The 22,486-nt window shown below is 40.1% G+C and overlaps 6 protein-coding genes across 7 annotated transcripts; 2 read left to right on the top strand and 4 right to left on the bottom strand.

Moving 5' to 3' along the window:
- Positions 1 to 4,912: 4,912 nt before the first annotated feature.
- On the bottom strand, positions 4,913 to 5,704 carry LOC126617212 (classical arabinogalactan protein 9-like). The gene has a single exon (XM_050285244.1). The coding sequence runs from the start codon at positions 5,702 to 5,704 to the stop codon at positions 4,913 to 4,915; it is 792 nt and encodes a 263-aa protein (XP_050141201.1).
- A 1,112-nt stretch (positions 5,705 to 6,816) lies between these two features.
- LOC126617210 (probable polygalacturonase At3g15720) lies at positions 6,817 to 8,674 on the bottom strand. Its single transcript, XM_050285243.1, has 2 exons — positions 7,567 to 8,674; positions 6,817 to 7,462 (listed from the first exon to the last, which is right to left on the bottom strand). Exons 1-2 carry the CDS (start codon positions 8,352 to 8,354, stop codon positions 6,817 to 6,819), a joined length of 1,434 nt encoding a protein of 477 aa, XP_050141200.1. The 5' UTR covers positions 8,355 to 8,674.
- Positions 8,675 to 8,798: 124 nt separating this feature from the next.
- LOC126615979 (CST complex subunit STN1) lies at positions 8,799 to 9,670 on the bottom strand. The gene has a single exon (XM_050283933.1). It carries the CDS (start codon positions 9,412 to 9,414, stop codon positions 8,917 to 8,919), a length of 498 nt encoding a protein of 165 aa, XP_050139890.1. The 5' UTR covers positions 9,415 to 9,670; the 3' UTR covers positions 8,799 to 8,916.
- An 850-nt stretch (positions 9,671 to 10,520) lies between these two features.
- On the top strand, positions 10,521 to 11,470 carry LOC126615978 (uncharacterized). Its single transcript, XM_050283932.1, has 2 exons — positions 10,521 to 10,789; positions 10,920 to 11,470. The coding sequence occupies exons 1-2, from the start codon at positions 10,690 to 10,692 to the stop codon at positions 11,327 to 11,329; spliced, it is 510 nt and encodes a 169-aa protein (XP_050139889.1). The 5' UTR covers positions 10,521 to 10,689; the 3' UTR covers positions 11,330 to 11,470.
- LOC126615974 (homocysteine S-methyltransferase 2-like) lies at positions 11,410 to 19,503 on the bottom strand. Its single transcript, XM_050283930.1, has 7 exons — positions 19,214 to 19,503; positions 18,614 to 18,670; positions 18,309 to 18,538; positions 13,015 to 13,144; positions 12,484 to 12,687; positions 12,073 to 12,144; positions 11,410 to 11,904 (listed from the first exon to the last, which is right to left on the bottom strand). Exons 1-7 carry the CDS (start codon positions 19,391 to 19,393, stop codon positions 11,743 to 11,745), a joined length of 1,035 nt encoding a protein of 344 aa, XP_050139887.1. The 5' UTR covers positions 19,394 to 19,503; the 3' UTR covers positions 11,410 to 11,742.
- Positions 19,504 to 20,219: 716 nt separating this feature from the next.
- LOC126615981 (uncharacterized) lies at positions 20,220 to 22,425 on the top strand. 2 transcript variants are annotated; one of them, XM_050283934.1, is made up of 4 exons: positions 20,824 to 20,969; positions 21,078 to 21,141; positions 21,848 to 21,917; positions 22,025 to 22,425. In XM_050283934.1, exons 1-4 carry the CDS (start codon positions 20,946 to 20,948, stop codon positions 22,197 to 22,199), a joined length of 333 nt encoding a protein of 110 aa, XP_050139891.1. In that variant the 5' UTR covers positions 20,824 to 20,945; the 3' UTR covers positions 22,200 to 22,425. The 2 variants fall into 2 exon arrangements, 1 of the variants encoding a protein (XP_050139891.1); XR_007620956.1 differs by lacking the exon at positions 20,824 to 20,969 and adding an exon at positions 20,220 to 20,437 and having other exon boundaries at positions 21,848 to 22,425.
- Positions 22,426 to 22,486: the final 61 nt, after the last annotated feature.

The following is a 22,486-nucleotide window of genomic DNA, read 5'->3' as shown; positions in this document are numbered from 1 at the left end:
AAAGTACTTTCTTGGATTAAGCTCTCAGGGCTTGATTTCTTAATTAACTAATCCTCAACACACATGCTACATGTGGGAGACTATGTCTTCTTCCCCTATCAAAGTACTTAATGTTCATATTTTAAGGTTGTTTGCAATCGATTAGCATATTGTTTAATGTGTTTAAGGACTAATTAAACTACTAAGCTAGACAGCTAAACACACCAATGAAAAATACAGAATCTTCATTTCCCAATTGCCAAATGGGAATCCCTCACAAAACCCCATTGAATCCACTAGTCTAGTGAAACTACCCTCATGGTCAACCAGTCCAAATATAGAGTAAATTGTAGTTATAGTCCCTTAACTTTAACTCAATTGAAGTAATGATCTCTCAACTAAAAATTCATTACCATTGGTCCCTCAACTCATCAAAACGTGCAGTTATGGTCCCTCAACTAAAAATTCATTATCATTGGTCTCTCAACTTTAATTCAACTGGAGAAATTGTCTCTTAACTTTAACCCAATTGTAGCAATGGTCCTTCCAACATAACTCGTTTTGATAAAAATTTTGACGTAATTGACGAAAATGACCATAATTACACATTTTGATGAGTTGAAAGACACTAATTATGTAAATGGTTATTCCAATATAACTTATTTTGCCAAAATTTTAACGAAATTAATGAAAATGACTATAGCTATACATTTTGATAAGTTGAGAGACTAATGATAATGGATTTTTAGTTAGAGGACCATTGCTCCAATTTGATTAAAGTTGAGAGACCATTACTACAATTTACTTCCAAATATACGTTGTCAACGACTTGTCTAAAACACATAGAGCTGTCGTACAAAGGGATCACTTTTCTATCAGCATGGCATTTGGCAAAATGTCATTCATGTATAGTCATAAATAGAGGTATGACTGTGACACCCCATATTGTGTGTGGCCGGTGTTGAGTCTCACACTAAAAAGTACTATGTCAACCTGAGTTGTATGGGTGATTGCTTGGGACTATCTTTCTATCCGCTACTCTTACATTCTCTTATTTTGTCTTTCTCTTGCTATAAAAAATTAATATAAGGTGTTTGCGTGGCTTAATTGTGATCGTTCAATTAGGAGGGGAGAGAATCATACTCCAATTGCTTGTATGTAGCCTCACTAGTTACTAGTCCTATTGAGATCAATGTAGTGCCGAAACTAGGTCGTGACAAATGGTACACCAGAGCCAACCTGAGCACATATTTTCGTCGGTGTTGAGTCTCACATCAAAAAAGTATTGAATCAATCTAGGCTATATATATAAGCAATTGCATGTAGTCTCACTAGTGACTGATATTGAGATCAATGCACTGCTAATATGCCAACTGATTCGTGATATATGATATCAGAGCCAATCCGAACGTTTGCGAGTGTTGAGTCTCACATCTAATTAGTACTGGGTCAACGTGAGTTGTATAAGTGATTGCATGTAGTCTCATTAGTGGCTAGTTACTATTAGGATCGATACTATGAATAGTTACTATTAGGATCGATACATTGACGAAATGACGAATAGATTGTGACAGATAATATCGGAGCCAACCCGGACAGGCATAATTCACTATGGTGAGAAACTGAGTAGAACCGTAAACGTTGGCTAATGCATGTCACGATGGCAGCACCCTGGGATAGTACAAGAAGTATGAGAAAGAGCAAATACTAAACTTATGAAAGAGTTACGGGCAAAAGGCCATGAAAGAAGAGACAGACTACCCTACAACTCGATCGAATTCTTTTCTTTTTACTGCTGGAAAACTGTTCTTTTCTTTGACTCACACAAAAATATTTCATCAAACTAGTGGGATCAAAGAGGACACCATATAATTGGATTCGGTTAATGATATTATGAATGTGGATATATGACTTGTACCTGTCCTTTGGCAAAACGCCACGTATAACATCCGTCTGCAACTTCATATTATTAGAGGTAAACTTAGTCAAATTGTACATGAAATCGATGGACACTCTCCCCTCCTCTTCCTTTCTGGGTACTTCACGGTCGACTGATGTAAAATGTAATTGCTCGCTCTCATGTCCAACCATCATTTGTCATCAAATTTTGGTTAGGGATAGTGGTTTTCTGTTAAATTATCAAAGAGACAGGCTAAAAACTTACTTCCAACAACACTGATATTGTCCCAAACTTATTAATTACCACCTGCACAGTCCGACATGTGTGAGATTTTATCATAAAAGGTCTTGGTATTAGTTGAAGTGGGATTAGGATATTTAAACTCTTTTTCTTCCCCTCATCCTGCTAATGTGTGTGAACATTTCACGCTCTTGTTTTCTCATTCTCTTTAATTTGTCTGGCAAATACCGCATAAACTGATGATAATGAATTTTACTTTAGAAGTTACAATTGTTTCTTTAATTTAGAAAAAGAAAAAAGATGATCAGTTTCTCACTCTGATTATGAATGTAAGATAAATACTTCACCGTTGAAGTTATTGGTCATGTATGAAAGATTATCTCTCGATATTATTATCCCAACTTTGATTCCGATTCGATAATGATTTTAAACTCTATGTTCACAACTAACACACAATAAATCCGATGCTAAAGTGATAAAGAAAAGGAAAAACTCAGGACCTCCGGTGCTAGGGTTTTTTGTAAAACTCGTCCATGCTTGAAAATCAAACGAGTAAACATCATAGATAGACAAACGAGGCAGTCAAAGGGATGATCTTTGATTTGATTTGTACTTTGGGCAAAGTATATATCTTCTTCTCTTAGTTGAGAACATGATTTTCTTTCTGTTTCTTTTGCTTTTCTAGCTTTGAAAAACCTTCTTAAGGCACCCCCCTCCATCCTCTCTTTTGCCTAGCTACACAGCTTCAGAAACAAAAATTTGTGTCAAAATTTTGGCTTTTTTTTGTGTTTTTGTGGGTATCTTTTGTTTTCATTTTCTTTCCATCTGCCAAAAGAAAGAGAGATGTATTTCCAAAGCACACCTTTGGGTTTGGGCTTCAAGTACTTCTTGTGGTGATGTGGCTTCTGATGTAGATTCTCTATCCTTCGATTCTCTGACATGTAATTGTACATTAATTATACATTACATGCCCACATAAACTTTACATCAAAAGTAAAACTAGCTAGTTCTTAAGCTAAAAAATTGTCCTCGTATATACAAAGTATAAAGGCTTGAAGCTCAATCCACAAGGTTTCACATATAGGTTTTCGTTGGCCCAAACACTTTCGTGGGAATTATCGGAGATATTTTTGAGTAGAAGCTTCCATATTACATTATTCGTCTGTTCAATCCTACACAAAAGTGGCGCATCGCATTAGGGTTGAAATTGGAAATGTGTGGGACTCATATGCATGAGGCGCTCATATATATTTCTTAGATGAACAAGTGACGTAGTACAAAAACCTTACTCAAGAATCTATCCGATAATTCGGGAAATATTAAGATCAATTAATTACTCAACTATTGAGCTGATTGTGATCTTTTTTACTTGCATACCTTATGAATAATGAAGGGTCGAAATCAGTCCGTGTGCACATGCTCAACTTAACCCTAGCACTCATTTACAACCAAATGAACCAGGTAGAATCATTTGCTTATCAGATTAGAAAGTTTGCTAACAAAGAGGCCCCTATTAGTCACAAGAGTGGCTCATGGTTCTAGTAGTACAATGACAAATATTTTCACTCAAAAAGGAAGCACACATCACAAATAAAATACTAATTGACTTGTTGATATTGATGTGAAGTTTTTCACTTTTGGGTGGAAAAAGGGTAGTGTTATTCACACACTTATTTTTACCTTCCACACACCTTTGTTAAATTTTATCCATTGTTCTTCTTCAATTCATTCGATCATACGGCAAAAAATTAACAGAAATGTATGAAAAGTGAAAACAAGTGTGTGGATAGCACTACCAGTGGAAAAAAAACAAAAAACAAAAAAAAAAAAAAAAAAAAAAACCACATGCATTGCATTAAGTTTTCATCCACTTTAGTGTCCTGGCTAAGATCTTGTCACTATCTTTGCTTCCCCTTTCATTTTCCTAGCTTTTATCACCATCCAATGATGCAATCCATGGTGTTTTTTGCTGCCCATCAAATCTTTGTGGTCTGTCCATTTCATCATTTATTTATTTTTGTCTTCCTTCCAACCTTAGCAATGCTGGCTTAATCTGCAGAACTGGTTCTAGACTTCCAGTTAGGAATGTAAATTGACTTTTACGTACCATTTGTTTTACCAATGCAAGCCTTAAGTCATAAAAGCTAGATACAGAAACCTGCAGAAATTTAACATGTGAAGCAATCCAATGTACCATATGATAAATCCAGCATCAAAGAAGTTAGGGAATGATGTAATTCGTATTTTCATGACCACATCTGTACGAGGATAATAATTTACAAGCATTAGAGTGCATATGTCACATGTGCATATATATGTCATATGTCACGTGCTACGACAAAATATGTATAGTATTAGTTCATATTTAATACAAATGCATTTTAGCGTAAATACAAACATGATTGTAGATGCTAGATCGACAAGTCCATTCTTCTCTAGTCAAATATAGATTAATCTTAAATCATCAAATTGACAAATTCAGCTGTTAGATCGACATGTTCATTCTTCTCTAATAAAATATAGATTAATCTTAACCTATCAATTGGCAAATTCAGCTCCTCCATAGGTGTGTTCCATAGGCTATCCAATCACTACTCCATTCTGTATCAACCTTTAATGATTAAGCAGGAATATGTATATATAGCTGAACAAGTAACAGTAATACATTTTTCAAATATTAGGTACAAATGCTACAAGATTGCTGGTTCGCTCTATGTTTACAAGTAAAAGGTAATTCCAGTAAAAATTGATTTGTTACACAAAGTAATAAGAAAAATAGTTGTTGTTGAAGTTCTATATATCTGATTCGTCACCCTCCCTTGGCGCCTCCATGATATCAAGTTGTCCCTCCGCATGTGGCACTGGCGTGGGCGGGGTTGGTGGCTCAGGTGGTGAGGGGAGTGGACTAATTGCATCGGGCGGCAGCGGTATGATGTCTTCCGGTGGTGGTGGCGTGATAGGTTCAAGTGGTGGTGGTATGACTGGTTTTGGTGGTGGTGGCAACAATGGCATGATTGGCACAATTGGTGGCGAAGGCAATGGTTTGATTGGTTTCGCTGGTGGCGCCGGCGGAGGTACGATTGGTACAGGTGTTGGTACTGGTGGTGGTGGAGAGGGAAGTGGTACGGTAGGTGCCGGCTGCAACGGTGGTGGCATGATTGGTAGTGGTGGAGGGTTAATTGGAGAGGGAGGCGGGAGTATCTTAGGGTCCGCTGTGGCTGGTGTAACTGGCTCGGTTGGCGTCGCATGCTTCGTCCCTGAACTCTTCAAACAAAGCACATTAGGCACCGTCGTTCCGATTGAAGTTCCTTCGGAATTGTTGCAAGACGCAAAAATCATCTTATCCCCCACTGAATACTTTATATCAATCTGATCCATCACAATATTATAACAGCCACACGAAATCTTATCGCAGTCGAACTGAATCACCTTCTGTGGCTGGTGTCCAACAGCACCGGTTCGTCCGTCTCCAACAGCACCGTATTTGGTTATGTCAAATATTTTTTGGCTATGTGCGATGCCAATAAACAGGGACCTAGTGAGGAAGAAGAAAACTAAAATGCGAACGAGTATGTTAAACCGCATTGCTTTCAAAACAACAGAGAAGATGTCTCAGATGCTAGAAGAACACAAGGATTGTAAACACTAAACAAGAATGTAGTGTTACTATATTTACTTGGAATGTTAGTTTTGTTCCAAAATACTATTCGTTTTGGTTAATTTCCATTGCAACTTGGTACGAAGGAAATCCTCTTACCGTTAGGAATAGTTTCCCGCTGTATCCCAAACCCACCTATCAACTACAACCACGACAAGGCACCGGAGAGAGACGGTAATTAATTTGGAAGCATGAATAAGAAACTAATATAAAGGAAAGCACTAATTAATTCTACCTAAAACCCCACAATCATGGAGGGAGGACACATCCAGTCATCAGGTTGCTCGAAATTCATAGGCATATTTTGATGTTACAATTGGAATTGGCTTTAGTTTACTTCTTGTAACTTGGAGTCGGATGTTCCATCAAGGAAATCGAAGTGTTAGGTTTCCTATTCCTAACAATTTGTCGGACCAAAGGTTTATTCATGGCCAATCCTCAAAATAACTATTACGAAAAGTGATTCTAACTTTGATCTAATGTGAGAGAACGCAGCTCCAGCTAGCTTTACTAAAGCGAGGACTTTACTCTATATGTGTTTAATTGTTTTCTATGGTTGGTCATAGTTTTAACTAGTTTTAAAGACCTGTAGGTGTAGCAGGCAATTACCAAATAAGTATAGTATGAATTTATGCTTAATAAAAACGCAATTATAGAGTAAATATAATCGTAACTGTAAACTTTAGATTGACGAATTTATCATTGCTCAGTAAAGTGTACACCGTTATGTTACATCCCATACTAATGCCATAATGAGATTTAGACAAAACAATTTAAACGTGTTTTTTTTATTGACACAGAACGTCAGTGTACCCAGGCCATGTAAACTCTTTCGGACTATCGTGTCACTTTCTGAGCTTTTATCACCATTCTAATCCATATACTTGTTACTTGCTGCCCATCAAATCTTTGAGGTATTTTTGGCTATTTCATCATTTATTCATTTTTCGTCTTCCTTCTAACATTAGTAATGGTTTGCCTTCGTCTAAAGAACTAGTTTTAGTTGGAAAAGTAAATTGAATATTTATTTACCTACCAATTATTTTACCAGATGCAAGTTACTCAAGTTAAAAGCATGTGTTACACAAGTTAATAAAAAACCAGCTGTTGCAACAAGAACCGTCATCAGTGGACAAAACAGGTAGTAGTTTATATGTATATTAGCACTGCCAGAACCTCCACTTCCGGTGTAGATGGTTGTTGGCCTTGTAGGCTCCGTCGCTGAACTCTGTAGACAAGGCACGTTGGGCACCGTAGTGCCGACATAAGTCCCTTTGGCGTTGTTACAAGTCGCAAAAATCTTCATATCCCTCACCGCTGGCATTATATTAATCCTATCCATCACAATATTATGACAGCCACCTGAAACTTGATCGCAATCGAGTTTAATCGCCCCCTCCGTCGCAGAAGTGCCTTCAAAATCGATGTACGTCACATCCGCCACCACCACGGCCGACGACTGACTTTTGCAATCGTGTTCCCCATTACAATAGTACTGATCAATAATGATAGGATATTGAGCTCTGTCAAGTTTGATCCTCTCGAACGTGATGTTTCTCGCATACCCGGAGCCGCCCTGCCACGTCTTTATTCTCACTCCATTTGTAGTTCCAGTGAAACTACAATCTTTCACATATATATTGTCCACTTTACTACTAGCGCCATCTTCTCCCAAGCTTCCAACACTGTTTGCAAAAGAAAATTAATCTATGTTAACATGTACGACATCACGATTGGCATTCGGCGATATTTATTTAACAATTAATGGAAGATAGGAGAACAGACATACCTAATTCCATGACCTGGTCCGCAAGCAATGTTGGTGATGGAGAGAAAGGAACACCGGTCGCCAATGGAAATACAATCGTCGCCTGTCCCGATAGACGAATCACGAATGGTGACATGGCTCGAGAAGGAGATGTCAATACCGTCAGTGTTTGGACTGTCTTCAGGCGCATGTATGTTCAAATGCGATACATCTGCGTTGTCACAACTATTTATACCAATATGCGCTTGTGGGCTGTTTAGAAAAGTGAGTCCGCTGAGCTTGAGGTTTTGGCAGTTCTGGAATTGCAGTGCCTTCTGTGGTTTGCAGTCGTTATCCCCCAAGAGCTTGCGCGATCTCCAGTCGTATTGGCTAGTGCTCCACCATGCAGCCCCCTGGCCGTCGATTTTGCCTGAGCCGTCGAGCATTAGGTTTTCGACGTTTGAAAAACTTAGCCAGTCCTCCGAATCGCATTCTTTCCATGCACCACGTGCAGGTGCCAACAAATTTCCTAGAACTTGAAGGTGAACGTTCTTTCTATTGCATGGACCTTCAAATTTTAAACGTTGCAACAAGAATGTTTTCCCCTCCGGCACATTAAGTGTTGGTATGCCATTAATAGCTTCATTAATTCCTTGACATAAATCTTTCCATGCATTCACAAAAGCTGGGGAATCATCCGTTTGCCCGTCTCCCACAGCACCGTACTTGGTTATGTCCAGTATTTTTTGGCTATGTGCAATGCCAATAAACAACGGCAAAGGGAGGAAGAAGAAAATTAAAATGTGAATGAGTGTGTTGATGATTGACATTGTTTGCGAAACAACGAATAATTCCCAAAGATTTGAAACTATATATAGCTTTCTCAAAGCTAGAACAATGTTGATCGTTGGAGTAAACAATACAGTGGTTCTACATGTGTATAAATACTAGTAAACTTACTTTTTTTTAGTAACATGTTCCTTAAATTACAATAGTTTTGGTTACTTTCCCATTTAAAAATTGGTAGCAGAAGTTGTAGGAATGAAATACCCTTTGAATTGTTAGAACAGGAAACCTAACAATTTGGGGATCACACTAAGAGATTGCCAGATTTAACTGGAATACACCTCGTATGCGACGAAACGTGTATGTCATCTCCAACCCCAAGGGATATTATATTACTAGTTCTGGCTCGAAAGCTCCTCAAAAGAACCGGATTCAAGCTTCCGGAGAAGTGCACTGATCTAGCCAACTTGCCTAATTCGAAACAGATGTTGCATGAAGGAAACCAAAATTGTTTAGGTTTAATGATATCAAAGTGCAAGATCAATTGAAACCAATTCAAAAAAATATACAAACAAAAATCCAAAAGCAATTCCACCAAATTAAATTCTATTTATTTGAATGAGGGATGATGTTGTAAACTTTTCGCGCCAACCTGATGCAGTCCAACCAGTGCAACATCTCCACGTTGGGGTCTCTCTCGATCACGACGTCCGACACCGTGATCTGCGTAACGCCCCTGTAGCTGGTGATCTTCCCGCGCACTCTGGCCACCACGCCGAGCTTAATCTCCGCGGCGAAGCGCAGTGCGTGTTGGGCAATAAGTCGAACATCTGGCGGGCTGCGGCGGGAGAAGTAGGGGGAGAAGAGCTGGTTGAGCCAGAGAATGCAGCTGACGCAGCCGGTGCCGTCGTCGATGGTGAACCTGAGGAACTTGTTGGGTTTGAGGTCGCGAGACGTGACGGTGCCGACGGTCTCAGCGCGGGAGAGGAGAGCGCCGTTGCGGGAGAAGGAGATTGGGTCCGAGGAGGAGGAGGAGGTTTGGGTGAGAGAGTTGAGGTCGAAGGCCAAGAGTTTTACGTGGGTGTTGTATAGTGAATGCTCCATCGGTAAAGAGATGAGAAATTTGAGAAAAAAAGTGTGAATTCGGTCCTCCCAATGTAGTTCAGGGGAGAGGGAGAGAGAGAGAGAGGGCGGAGGCTGGCGGCGGGAGGGGAGGAGGAGGCTGAGCTTTATAGGTTAAGTTTGTTCGCCGCCATTGATTCTGAAAAAGCTCTCTGCAATTCCGCAAATTTGGGAATCCTGCACTTTCCCACTCTTGCAACGACGAAACGAAGCCCGAGACGTGCCGTCGGGGTTTATTAAACTTAACTGCATGTTTGCCCATAAATCGTAGGGATTTTTCATTTTGGTCCTTCAACCTTTTTTCATCCCAAGTTGATATTTTTGACAAACAATAGAATTAGTGGGGCTAAACTGTTAATGGTTAGGGAGGACGATCGATGGGGATTGAAGACATACCAAATTGATAATTTAACAATTGAAAATTTGTCTACTAAGGAAAGAAAGTGGCTACTTGGAAGTTCATAGAACTACATGATCACCTTTTGAAGCGATTTCGATAATTCATCTACTTTTTCAAGTGTCATTCACTTACTCTTAAGTGACAATTTTTATCCAAGGCTAGACATTTATACTGAAAATCGCACAAAACCAACAAAATCGAATATGTGAGTTTGAGTTTGGAGTTGTTTTCCTAATCATCACTAAAACTGATTGAAATTAAAAATGATTTTTTCACTTTACGAATCAACTAATTGAATTGCGCCTACCACTAATCATGTCAACATTTATAGTTTTTTTATTTGTTTTTATTATTATTAATCAATATGAATTCATATAACTGAATAGGTAAGGTTTACTCATCTACCACATGAACACACTACATAAAATTCAATGAAAAGACAGCAGAATGACTAAATTAATTTGCAAGTTCTATTTTTAGCAACCAAATTAATGAATTTTCTATTTCAGAGATTATTATAATTGGAAGTTTCAACTTCAGGGACCAACCATGATTAAAAAAAAAAAGCCCCTTTTGAAATCGTTTACCAAAATTGGAACAGGCAAATGAGGACCAAATGGAAACAAGCATCAAAGTTTAGGGGTCAAAAGCATACATTGAAAACGATTAATAGGCTTGAGAAGGCACATAACCCGACTTGGAACGAGAACGACCCGAACGATTATCCCATTCCCTGCTTCTCTACGGAATCCTAAACCTAAACCCCTCTTTTGAAAATTGGGGCTAAATCAATTTCCAATCTTCCATCGTCCTACAAACCCTAATTCGGAGGAACCAGACCCAAATTCTTGCCCAGCATGAAGAGAGCAATTCCATGGAGTGATGAGGAAGGAGATTCGGATTCCTCATCTGGGCAGTCATCAGATTCACCACCCTCCAAGAAAACAGCTTCACAAGGTACATATACATACACATATACATATATATATACACGTATATTTGTATATTTACTGGTTTGGGTTTTGTGTGTTGTGATTTGTGTATTGAATTTGTTTTAGCTGGCTGCATACTCTGTTATTTTCTGCAGGGAAATCTGGGAAGCCAAAGAGCAAAGTTGTGGACTTTGAGGCACTGAAGCAACATGGCTACAAAGGTGGGCCCTCGGTGCTGGCTGTGCCGCCACCGAGAGAGCCGGAGCAGGAGCCGAACTGGTCTTGGGCTACCGGCAGGGAGGACGGTAAGGACAGCAAGCCCGGAACCAAGAAAACCGAGGAAGAAGAAGAATCTTATGAAGAGCGACAGAAGACGAGGGCTGCATTGGCCTCGGGAGAGAAGCTTGAAACTGCGCTGACCCGGAGCGATAAGCGAAACCTGTCCTTCTCGCAGAAGGAGAAGAGGAAGAGAGAGCTTGGGCAGGCAAGCAGGGGGAAGAACTATGTTGAAGAAGAGAAGAGGTTGCTGAGGGAGAGTGGTGTTTACTCTGGTTTTGATGCTTAGGAACTCTATACTGTAATTTGTAATTTGTCATTGATTTTCCCTTGGATTCGAAATGACGCTTTCGACGAGAAATTTCTGGGTTTGTTCAAAACAATCTCTTTCACTTATCTTAAATGCATAACTGATCGTATTTTTGTGAAATCCGAATGAAGGAGTCTGCGATAAAATTAGCTTATAATGTACACAGGAGTCGAGTGTTCGATAGGTAAACTGCTCTGGTTAAGCTCACACAGTTACATCTAAACAACTGAAAACTCTTGGTGTTGGGTAAAATCCATGCATGTAAACATCCACCACTAGAAAGCCAAAAGAATGACGCAAGCATCACGCGATATGGTGTTGTTCGACAGATGCCTTCTCGTAGTCTTGCTCGACAGATGCTCAACCGTCCTCTCTTTGTGAAGCCAATACGGTTACTGCTCCGGTGGAGATGTTGACCTATTGGGAAGAGTCGTGTATATTGCTCTGATAGTATTTGGTGTTGTTCTGCAACAGCCTCCAACAAGGGAAGCCCCTGCTTCACACCATTTGTTTACATACGAGACAAAATCTTCATCTGAAACCCCAGTGTTTTGCTGCAACGCGGAAAAAAAAAAAAAAAAAAAGAGATCAGAAGAGTTGGTGTCTGGACAAGAATATCACAACCGCAGATTTCCCGCACTAATTCCACCTTCTAGATAACAACAATATTTTCACAGATAATTCTATCGAAAACACGAGACAACCATAGAAACTTCACTTACCACCCACATCTTTCTATCTGGATCATAGCTTTCACCACTATTTGGGTACACAATAATTGGTTTTGTAGCCACCTGAAGGATTTAAACATGAAAATAAGTACAGGAACTCCAAACAGAGTAATGTACAATTGTAATTATTCCGGGAAGCCTACAAATTAGAAATACGTCAGAAATATAGCATATGAAAATGCAGCAGGATATGTTTAGTTTGTTGATTTTTCATTGAACATTAAGAATTAGAAAATCTCAGAAATTGAAACAGTAAATACAGTTTAAAGTCACTGGAGGCAATTTTATTGCTGCTCCAACAGTTGGTCATATAGCTCAGTTGAAGCTTTTATTGTTTGATCAAGATAAAGAACGTAAACTAAATTTATTCAAACACAATACAAATAGCCTAAATGATTATACCTGTGTAATTAATGTTAACAGTCCATGGATAAATCTAGGGGGAGTGCAGTTGATTCCAACTGCAACAACTTTCTTGCATGATTCAGCAACTGTGGCGCATTCAAGGAGAGAATCACCACTAACAACATTGATGCCGTCTTTAGAGTTGAAAGAAAACCATGCAGGAAGTTGCATGTTTTCTTCTTCCAAAAGCTCAGCATAAGCCTGCATAAACACCGAGCATGATTAACTGGGGAAAAGAATAAACACCTAGTTAAAAGTGCAAAACAAAATTATGTCAAGATATTTTTTCCTTGAAAACAAATTAACATACATCTCTTTAGTAATAGCTCCATTTTTACTAAATTTCATATCCTTCACTTTCGGTCACATTAAGTGCTTACCAATTAAAACATTAGCCACCTAATGAAATGCTATCAGTAAGCGAGTCTAGTAAGAAGCTTAGAATAAAGAAATGTTGGCCTGTCAGATTTCCTCAACCAACAAGGACAAGAAGAAATTAAATGCTATCAACAAGCTTGCGATCATTACCTGAGCTTCCAGCTTATTTGGAACTGTTTCAAATGCAAGTAGGTCAGGACCAGATTCTGCTAGGATTTGGACCCTTCTCCGATGAAAATCTTTTAATCTTCCTAGCGTCATAGCCTCACCATAATTTCCACTGCCAAGGGACAGACCCAAAATATGAATATTAAAAAGACATTTCAAGTTCAGAAAACAATAGCCTTTTCATGCAAATAACAGCAGCCAAGACTATCTAACTTCATCTTTCAAAGCTTTCTCTGGGATCAAAGGAACACATTTTCCTAAGCAAAAATCCTACTCATATTATTAAAGAGTCACATATATAGTTTGTTGTATTTTGGTTACAAGTCTGTTACAACTGTCTATGTAACTAATTACTAGATTAGTTAGTTAACCAAGGGTAATTAGTCACTAAGCTATTTCTCACAAATGTATATAAACCAGTTGTAATTTCCTTATTCATTAAGAAATGAAAATATCAGAGTTATTTTTCTAATATGGTATCACGAGCCTCTCTGCTCACGCACCGATCCTAGCTTCCTCCGATCCTAGCTTCCTCTGCAATCTTTGAGATCTTCCTCTGCAATCTTTGATTTTTCTACCCGATTTCATTTTCTCTCTGCAAATCCTTGATCAACAATGGCGTCTTCTACCTCTTCGCCTGCAAATCCAGAAGTTTTCGCTCAGAATCCTACTCCCATTTCCTCAAATTCAGCTCCGATAAACCCTAATTCTTCGTTTTCATCAATTTCAATCCAAAACATCAGTTGTATGGTTCCTACAAAGCTTAAAAAGGACAATTATCTCACCTGGAAAGCTCTTTTCGCTCCAATTTTCCGGCGCTACAAACTTACAGGTATCATCGATGGATCGGAGCAATGTCCATCGCCCTTTCTTCTCAATCAAAACGGTATCGGTACTGCCATTCCTAATCCTAATTACGAGATCTGGTTTGAAAAGGATCAAAATATCCTGATCTGGTTGAATTCCACTCTCTCTGAAGATCTTATTCCGTTCACCGTTGGCGTCACCTCATCTCGAGAATTATGGCAGATTCTTGAACAACGGTTTGGCGGAGTCTCGGCGGCGCACATTCACCAGCTCCGATCGCGTCTTCATGCGATTCAAAAAGGTGATTTGTCAATTTCTGATTATCTGCAGCATATCAAAGGCATCTCTGATGCTCTTATGGCTGCCGGAGCACCGGTGTCAGAACCAGATCTCATTGCTGTTACACTCAATGGCCTTTCGGATGATTACGAGTCTTTCATTGATTCGATAATGCTTCGCATTTCATCTACTTCTTTAGATGAACTTCATGGCTTACTCATGAACAAAGAGATCTTTATGCATCGCAAGAAGACAGCTCATTCGTCGTCTCTCACTGCACCATTTCAAGCATTTGCTGCTCAAGCTCCGCCTCTCCAGCAAGGTCTCTTACCTACGCCTCCTCCCTCCCAGGCATATGTTGTTCAACATTCTACCTACAACAATCGCAACAATTTTCAGCGCCATAATCGTGGCCGCAACAATTTTCAGAAGAACAACAGAGGTCGAGGCAATTATCGTGGAAATTATACTAACTCTGGCCCTGGTAATGGTTCTTTTCATCATAATACTAGTCATTATAATCGCAACTCTGGTGGCTTTCCTCGTTCTTCTGGAACTCGGTCTCCCTGTCAAATATGCAATTCTTTTGATCATGAGGCTCTTGACTGCTATGCTCGCATGAATCATGCCTTTGCTGGAAAGATTCCACCTGCCAAGCTTGCTGCTATGTGTGCTTCTACTGCCTCTTCTTCTCAGCCTACATGGCTTCTGGACTCTGGTGCTACTGCTCATGTCACCAATGATATCTCCGCTATCACTTCCCCCATTCCGTACTCTGGTGAAGACAAGGTTTATGCAGGTGATGGCCAAGGTATGCCCATCCAACATACAGGTTCTTCTATTCTCCAAACACCACATGCTGCCTTTCGATTAAATAATGTTCTTCATGTGCCAATGATGCAATTCAATTTGCTCTCTGCATATCAGTTTCTAAGAGACAATTATTGCTCTTTAACTCTTGATTCTGATGGTTCTGTCATCAAGGACCGTTCCACTGGGAAGATGCTTTTTCGAGGCCCAGTTAGGGATGGTTTCTATCCTCTGCATGGTCAGCCATTCCAAGCTTCATATTCTGCACTTGTAAGCACTCAAGCATCTTTACATCAATGGCACAAACGACTCGGGCATCCTTCCACAGCCATTCTGAGACGGATTTTACGTACAAATAAGCTTGTTCCTCATACTTCAACTTCTGTTCAGTTTTTTTGTGCAGACTGTGCTATTGGCAAAAATCATAAGTTGCCCTTTTCCTTTAGTACTACCACTGTATCTCATAGTTTGGATTTAATTCATTGTGATGTCTGGGGTCCCTGTCCAGTTTCATCAGTTAGTGGCTATACGTACTATGTACTCTTTGTGGATGAATATAGCAAATACAGTTGGCTGTTTCCTTTACAACACAAGTCTGAAGTCTTCTCTACTTTTATCACTTTCAAAGCATATGTTGAAAACTTGATTGGCCATAAAATCAAGATTCTTCGAACAGATTCAGGGGGTGAGTTCACTGGTTCTGCTTTTGCTTCCTTCTTGCTTCAACATGGTATTTCTCATCAGTACAGTTGTCCCCACACACCTGAGCAAAATGGGTGTGTGGAACGCAAGCATCGACATCTCACTGAAACTGCTCGGACACTTCTTGTTGCTTCCAAAGTTCCTCACAAGTTTTGGGTAGAAGCCTTTTCTACTGCACTGTATCTTATCAATCGGATGCCTCTTTCTGGATCTTCTCAGTCTCCATGGGAAATGCTTTTCAAAAAGCCTCCTGATTATTCCAAGTTAAAGGTTTTTGGTTGCTGCTGCTATCCTTGGCTCAAGCCATATATGCAATCCAAATTGGATGGTAAAAGCAAACCATGTGTATTTCTTGGTTATAGCCTTCAACACAAAGGTTATCGGTGTTTGGACGTGTCTTCTAACAGAGTCTACATTTCAAGGCATGTTGTCTTTAATGAAGATCATTTTCCATTTCATCACAGTAGCTCGTCACAGTGTTCTTCCTCTGTCCCCTCCCCTACATCCCTTGAGTTCTCCCTACCATTTCCTCAATCATGTCCCCCTGCACCACCGCCTTTTTCAGTTTTCTCTCAAGGTCAATGCTCAAGCTCTTCTCGGGTGCATTCTCCACAGCAATCTCCACCTCCACAACACCTTCAACCTTCACCATCTACACGGCACTCTCAACCTCCCCAGCAACCTCAAGCCTCTATTTCATCTCCGGTGCCTTCTCATTCTTCACTTTCAACAATCTCAGTCCCTACCAACACTCATCCAATGATCACTCGATCTAAAGCAGGAATTTTCAAGCCTAAAGTGTTAGCAGCCACGAAGCATCCTATTGATTCCAGTTCATTTGTCCCTACTACTTATCTGCAAGCCTCCAAGTATGATCACTGGAATAAGGCCATGCTTGACGAATTTCAAGCTCTTCAATCCACCGGCACTTGGACTCTTGTACCCTCATCTCCTCATCAAAACTTGGTTGGATGCAAATGGGTTTTCAGGATCAAAAGGAAACCTGATGGTTCTATTGATCGGTATAAAGCCCGTCTTGTTGCTAAGGGTTTCCATCAACAAGAGGGTATTGATTTCAAGGAGACTTTCAGTCCGGTTGCCAAACCTGTCACTATTCGCATTCTTCTTACAATGGCAGTGCAATATGATTGGTTTTTACATCAACTTGACATCAGCAATGCTTTCCTCCATGGCAATCTCCAAGAAGATGTTTTTATGCAACAACCCCCAGGTTTCATTGATCCTTCCAAACCTTCTTATGTCTGTCAACTCCAGAAGTCTCTCTATGGATTGAAGCAAGCCCCTCGGGCTTGGTATGATAAGTTGTTTCAAGCTTTGGTCTCTCTTGGTTTCACAAACTCCCAATCTGATTGTTCTCTGTTTGTGAAACTTCAACCATTCCCTGTGCTCGTCCTTGTATATGTGGATGACATCTTGGTTACTGGTCCTAATACCTCTCTCTGTCAACGTTTTATTCAGCAACTCAGTTCCTTATTTCCAGTTAAGGACTTGGGGCCTTTACACTATTTTCTTGGCTTAGAGGTCCACCGATCTGATGATGGTATTTTCCTGTCTCAAAGCAAGTATGCTTTAGATCTTTTAGTCAAGACTTCCATGGCCGGTTGCAAGCCCTGTCCTACTCCTCTGGGAACTCAAAAGCTTGATCATACTGGAGCTCTTTTAGCTGATCCTAAGGAATACCGGTCTATTGTAGGGGCTTTACAGTATCTCACTTGGACAAGACCTGATCTTTCCTTTGCTGTGAATCAAGTATGCCAGTTCCTTCACTGTCCCCGGGATTCACATTTTCAAGCTGTCAAAAGAATATTAAGGTTTTTAAAAGGTTCTTTTGATCAGGGGATGTGGTTTAAGAAGTGTCCCTTGCATCTTACTGCCTACTCTGATGCGGATTGGGCAGGTTGTGTGTTTGATCGAAGGTCCACCAGTGGCTATTGTATATATTTGGGCAGCAACTTGATTAGTTGGAGTGCTAAAAAGCAACCTACAGTTGCTCGTTCCTCTACCGAGGCTGAATATCGTTCTCTTGCGCACACAGCCGCTGAACTTACATGGATATGTAAAATTTTCAGAGATGTCGCTTTTCCACTCACTACCATTCCCACTCTTTGGTGTGATAATGTTTCCGCTATTTCTCTGGCCTCTAATCCGGTTTTCCATGCTCGTACCAAGCACGTGGAAATTGATTATCATTACATCCGTGAACTCGTTCTTGCTAAGCTACTTCAAGTGCAGTATATCAATACTCAGTTTCAAGTTGCTGATATTCACACCAAATCTCTTTCTAAGGCTCGGTTTCAATATCTTCAATCCAAGCTTTCTCTCGGCTCTCCTCCGTTCAGCTTGAGGGGATGTAAAGAGTCACATATATAGTTTGTTGTTTTTTGGTTACAAGTCTGTTACAACTGTCTATGTAACTAATTACTAGATTAGTTAGTTAACCAAGGGTAATTAGTCACTAAGCTATTTCTCACAAATGTATATAAACCAGTTGTAATTTCCTTATTCATTAAGAAATGAAAATATCAGAGTTATTTTTCTAATAATTATGTCAACAATACATTTATAGGACCTGCGACTGTTTACATTCGAGGTACTAGAACCAAAGCCAACAGGAATAATAGCTGATGCAATGAATTTTTATAGCAGAACTGACTCACCTGTACTCAGACCCATCAGCCAAATAAGCACCATAGCTCCCCACAGATGCCGCAACTAAGATTGGTCGACGCTTGAGAATTCTACCATTTCCACTGTCAGCAGAAGAGCATTGAGTACATCTGTCGTAATAGATATCTCGTGCCTCTCGGGCAATTTCAACACTTTTCCTAAGCAAAGATTCACTCTCTTCTGTAGAAAAGCCTTTGGCCTTGAAACCTTGAATGGTGGCCTGCATAAAAACTAACACTTTCAGTTTCAAGAAAAAATATAAAATGAGAGAGACATCATCAGTTACCGGGATTACCTGATACGATGCTGTGATTATGATATCTGCACCAGCTTCAAGGTAATCAAGGTGTACCTGCTCCAATACGCAACAAAACAACACGGTACATGGTCCTATTAGTTAATCAAGTCTACACATGAATTACATTTACATAAACCAATCTCCATTCTTTTGATTTCGTCTTCACAAAAGCTGAATCCTTTACACAAGAAAGAAAGCAAATGTTCAATCCTGCCTGACTTATCGATAGAGAAATATACAAATTAAAGTTGTGATTAGCTCATAGAAGTCACATTCCTCACTAAATACAAGATCAAAGCATAGCAACAAGTTTCCTTCTGATGCAAACAAAATCAGCAAAATCTGACAACTTTTGGTCCAAATGCATAGATAAGAACTAAATTCCCAACAAAAATCGAATGGTAATTCCAAAAGAAACAAAGCTCAAAATTGTCAAAAATCAAAATTTCCACAGCAAAATTAGCACTTGAGAAACTTAGCAAAAACCCATTATTCTGCACATATCTACACTCATGAGAGTACAAACACAAAGCAAATTACATTCCCAATACAGCATTTCTAGAGAGAGGGAGAGGGGAGAGAGAGAGATGAGGATACCTTGCGAATGAGGTGTGGGGAAGTGAGGAGGCATTTGGCGCTCCAGAGAGGATCGTTGAGGTCAGCGCCGTGGCGTTCGAGCTCGGTGGAAAGTCCACCGTCGACCACCGCGACTCCGCCTGCCTGCCTGAGTAAGTCCCTCATTAACGACGACGTTTCGGCGCTGCTGCCGCTGGCCATCCCGTCGTCGACGCAACCACCACTATCTGAATGTGTGGAGCCGGTTTTTGTAATTGTATTTGTTAGGAAACCGGAAAAACCAACTAAACCCACCGACACCTGTCTCCCCCTGTTTTTGCTCTTTATAGCATTTTAGCTGCTCAAGAAATAAGAATTAACTATTTGAAATTAGCATTTCGACCCCTTAAGTTTTGTATAATACTAAAATGTCCGAGGGTGACGTTTGGTTCGCCAGTTAGGTTTCTTGGGAACGAAACTCTCGTGTATAGTCTCAGGAGGAATTGAATATTTTCATTCTCGTGTTTGAAAACGCTTAAAAATGGGACCAGAAAATTTATGTTTACACGGTAACAGATGTACAGAGTTTCGTAACGTTCTAATATATCAACATAATATTATGTGTAGTATTTATTGTTGGTTAATTTTCATGTCAATTTGTATGCGTGCTTCATGTGGATATAGAGAAATTTTTCCGTGTGTCAGGCAAACAACTTAGCACACCAAGTGTCATTATATAATTTATTGAATTTTTTTTTTCAAGTTTTCAACCAATTGTATTATGATATTTAGTGTATCGGGTCGTATGTCTAGCATACTGAAAAATCTCTCATGAATATGGTATGAATGGGGATGATCATGTAACAACTCGTCCCGGAGTTTTTCGAAACAAAAGGGTATTTTTGTAATTTCATGAAAAATGGGATATTTTGAAATATGTTTACTTTTGGGTCTTGTTTGGTGTGCCCAAGGGGCCCACCTTCGGTTTTTGTTCCCCGGCCCAAAGCAACTCAGCTTTCTTTCTCTCTCTTTCCCTCCCTCACTTTTCTCCTTTTCTCTCATCTCCCCCGAAACTCTCTCTCTCTGTGCTCTCCCCTTTGGCAACCCACACCCACCCACAACACGACGACTACGACACCATCAACCCCCCAACGAGCCTCTCAACCTCCCGACGTGGGAAGGAAACCAAACCTAGGTTCCTGGCGTGAGCCGTGGGTTTCAGACGACATTCTTGGCCAACTCTGACCACCACTTGGGAAACAAAAGGTATATTCATAAACTACTCTTGGTGGTCTTCAATTTGGTGGGTAGATCGTAGGTTAGGGTGGAGAATCGGAGTTGAACGGAGCTCAGGAAGCTCTGGCATCATTTTCCGTTGAAACCAGTCTGAAACTGGGTCAACTCGGGTTGACCTGGTAACCCAAAACTCGATACCCTTTAGGGCAAGCTCAGACCCATTGAACCCAGGCCTTTAGGCCTTGCAAACCTGGGCTTTCGGCCCATTAAACCCAGCCCAAGTCTAATAGCCCTAAAGTCTAAACCCAAGGCATCCAACCCTATCTAAACCCAAACCTAGGCCCAGGCCTAAGCCCAACCTTGCAGCCCAGACCCATTAAACCCTTGGACCAACCTATGTGGAACCAACCCAGATCCCAAGCTGTGCGTGGGCCTGGGCGTAGGCGTGTGTAGGTGTCTGCCTTGGCCAGCGTGTGGTGCACGCACCTCCACCAAAGGTACTGTGCTCCGGCACCAACGAATTTTTCAGTGACCCAAAATGGCGCGTAGGCGGCCACCCAAGGTCCCCTTTATGTTTTTCGACGTCCTGAATCCGTTTATGACGTCCATTTCCCGAAATTCAATCGTTATGATGATAGATTTTTATTAATTGCTACCTTTATGTGCTTAGGTGCAATTGTATGTGGCGTTTCCGTGTTCGCTAGTTTGCATGGCTCTTCGACGACGGAGTATCTGTGAGTGGACCCCTTCAAAAATGCATATTTTACTATTAGAAATGCATACATGAAAAGCATGATTTAATGGTTACGTTTTATGAAACGTTTATGAATAATTTGGTTTCACGTTTTATGAATTATCATGCTTATCGACTTTACGTTCTTCATAGTATGTATAATTGATGACTATATACTATGAACATGATTTATGATATGATGTTTGAGCTACCGAGCTCCGTTGAGATATATATACTTTTGGAAAGATTATGTTCAATAATTTTTGTGCTTATCTAGTGGTTACTATATGCCTACGGGCAAATGATACTTTTATATATGCATTCGGGTGGGTGCTGTAGGAACTTACTGGCGATTGATACTTACATATGCCTTAGAGTGGGTGATGTAGGAGCCTACGGGCAATTGAAACTTATATATGCCTTCATGTGGGTGCTGTAGGAGCCTACGGGCGAATGAAGTGTTCTAAATGAAGAGTTCTATATGCCTTCAGACAATACTGATACCACTATTTAGCACACTATATATGATATATGTTTTATTGAAGGTTTTACGGCATGCTAGGGGTTTCAAAAAACCTATTACATATTATACTATTGAGTTTTCATAAACTTTGGGGGTTAGTACATTGTTGAATAACTGTTCAGTACTACTTATATATATATATATAAACTTGGTCCACTCATGTTTTGTTTTGCGCCCCCTCAAGACTTAGAATTCGAGGCGTACAATCCTGACGTCAAGGCACTCCCGCATCGGCATCTTCGAGTCCTCTCAGTGTGAGACCCATTCCTTTGCTCATTCAATTTTATATTGTTCATTTCTAGTGTCTCGGTTTAGTTGTATGCTCTGAACACGTTCCTCGATTGCTTCTCATGCATGTTAGTATGGCTTCGTCACCTTCGGGTGTCGATCAGCACGTGCCTACCCTGGTGTTTGGAGGATATCAGGATCAGGTGTGTCAGATCATAAGTCCACTACCATTAGTGAATTTTGGGATAAGCATGGGCAATCCAATAGCCAAAGAATATCCACCAAATTTCATATCCAAAGATCCCTAAAGCCCCTACACATCAAGTGGAAGTGTCCTTTGGGATTTCTAGTGGAACATTAGGTAGATATGCCTTGCACCACAAAAAAAGTGCAAACCAATTTGATTTTGGAATTTCTAGTGGTTTCCTCTCTTTTCTTAACTTTAAACAAGAAAGAATTGCTTGTCCACTCCTCATTTTCCCTTTGCAGGACGTCCGCCCTTTCTTAATGGACGGATTGTATAGCTATAATGTTGATATTTGTATCCCTTATATCAATAAAGTATGCTATCGATGTTTTACTAACATCATATCAA

Source organism: Malus sylvestris, chromosome 3 (genome assembly GCF_916048215.2).
Source record: "Malus sylvestris chromosome 3, drMalSylv7.2, whole genome shotgun sequence".
Classification (NCBI taxonomy): domain Eukaryota; kingdom Viridiplantae; phylum Streptophyta; class Magnoliopsida; order Rosales; family Rosaceae; genus Malus; species Malus sylvestris.
The sequence above is the reverse complement of the archived record's forward strand: the minus strand, read 5'-3'. Positions and strand labels throughout refer to the sequence as shown.

What these genes read in the sequence shown, in the direction of transcription:
- LOC126615978 (XM_050283932.1), top strand. Translation starts at nt 10,690, where the DNA reads ATGAAGAGAGCAATTCCATGGAGTGATGAGGAAGGAGATTCGGATTCC. An exon ending in CAAGAAAACAGCTTCACAAG is followed by an intron (nt 10,790 to 10,919) that starts GTACATATACAT and finishes TATTTTCTGCAG; the next exon opens with GGAAATCTGGGAAGCCAAAG.
- LOC126617212 (XM_050285244.1), bottom strand. Translation starts at nt 5,704, where the DNA reads ATGCGGTTTAACATACTCGTTCGCATTTTAGTTTTCTTCTTCCTCACT.
- LOC126615979 (XM_050283933.1), bottom strand. Translation starts at nt 9,414, where the DNA reads ATGGAGCATTCACTATACAACACCCACGTAAAACTCTTGGCCTTCGAC.
- LOC126615974 (XM_050283930.1), bottom strand. Translation starts at nt 19,393, where the DNA reads ATGGCCAGCGGCAGCAGCGCCGAAACGTCGTCGTTAATGAGGGACTTA. An exon ending in GCTGATGGGTCTGAGTACAG is followed by an intron (nt 13,145 to 18,308) that starts GTGAGTCAGTTC and finishes GTCCCTTGGCAG; the next exon opens with TGGAAATTATGGTGAGGCTA. An exon ending in TGTTAACATTAATTACACAG is followed by an intron (nt 12,145 to 12,483) that starts GTATAATCATTT and finishes TAAATCCTTCAG; the next exon opens with GTGGCTACAAAACCAATTAT.
- LOC126615981 (XM_050283934.1), top strand. Translation starts at nt 20,946, where the DNA reads ATGGCGCGTAGGCGGCCACCCAAG. An exon ending in CGCGTAGGCGGCCACCCAAG is followed by an intron (nt 20,970 to 21,077) that starts GTCCCCTTTATG and finishes TTATGTGCTTAG; the next exon opens with GTGCAATTGTATGTGGCGTT. An exon ending in CATCTTCGAGTCCTCTCAGT is followed by an intron (nt 21,918 to 22,024) that starts GTGAGACCCATT and finishes CATGCATGTTAG; the next exon opens with TATGGCTTCGTCACCTTCGG.
- LOC126617210 (XM_050285243.1), bottom strand. Translation starts at nt 8,354, where the DNA reads ATGTCAATCATCAACACACTCATTCACATTTTAATTTTCTTCTTCCTC. An exon ending in GGACCAGGTCATGGAATTAG is followed by an intron (nt 7,463 to 7,566) that starts GTATGTCTGTTC and finishes TTTTGCAAACAG; the next exon opens with TGTTGGAAGCTTGGGAGAAG.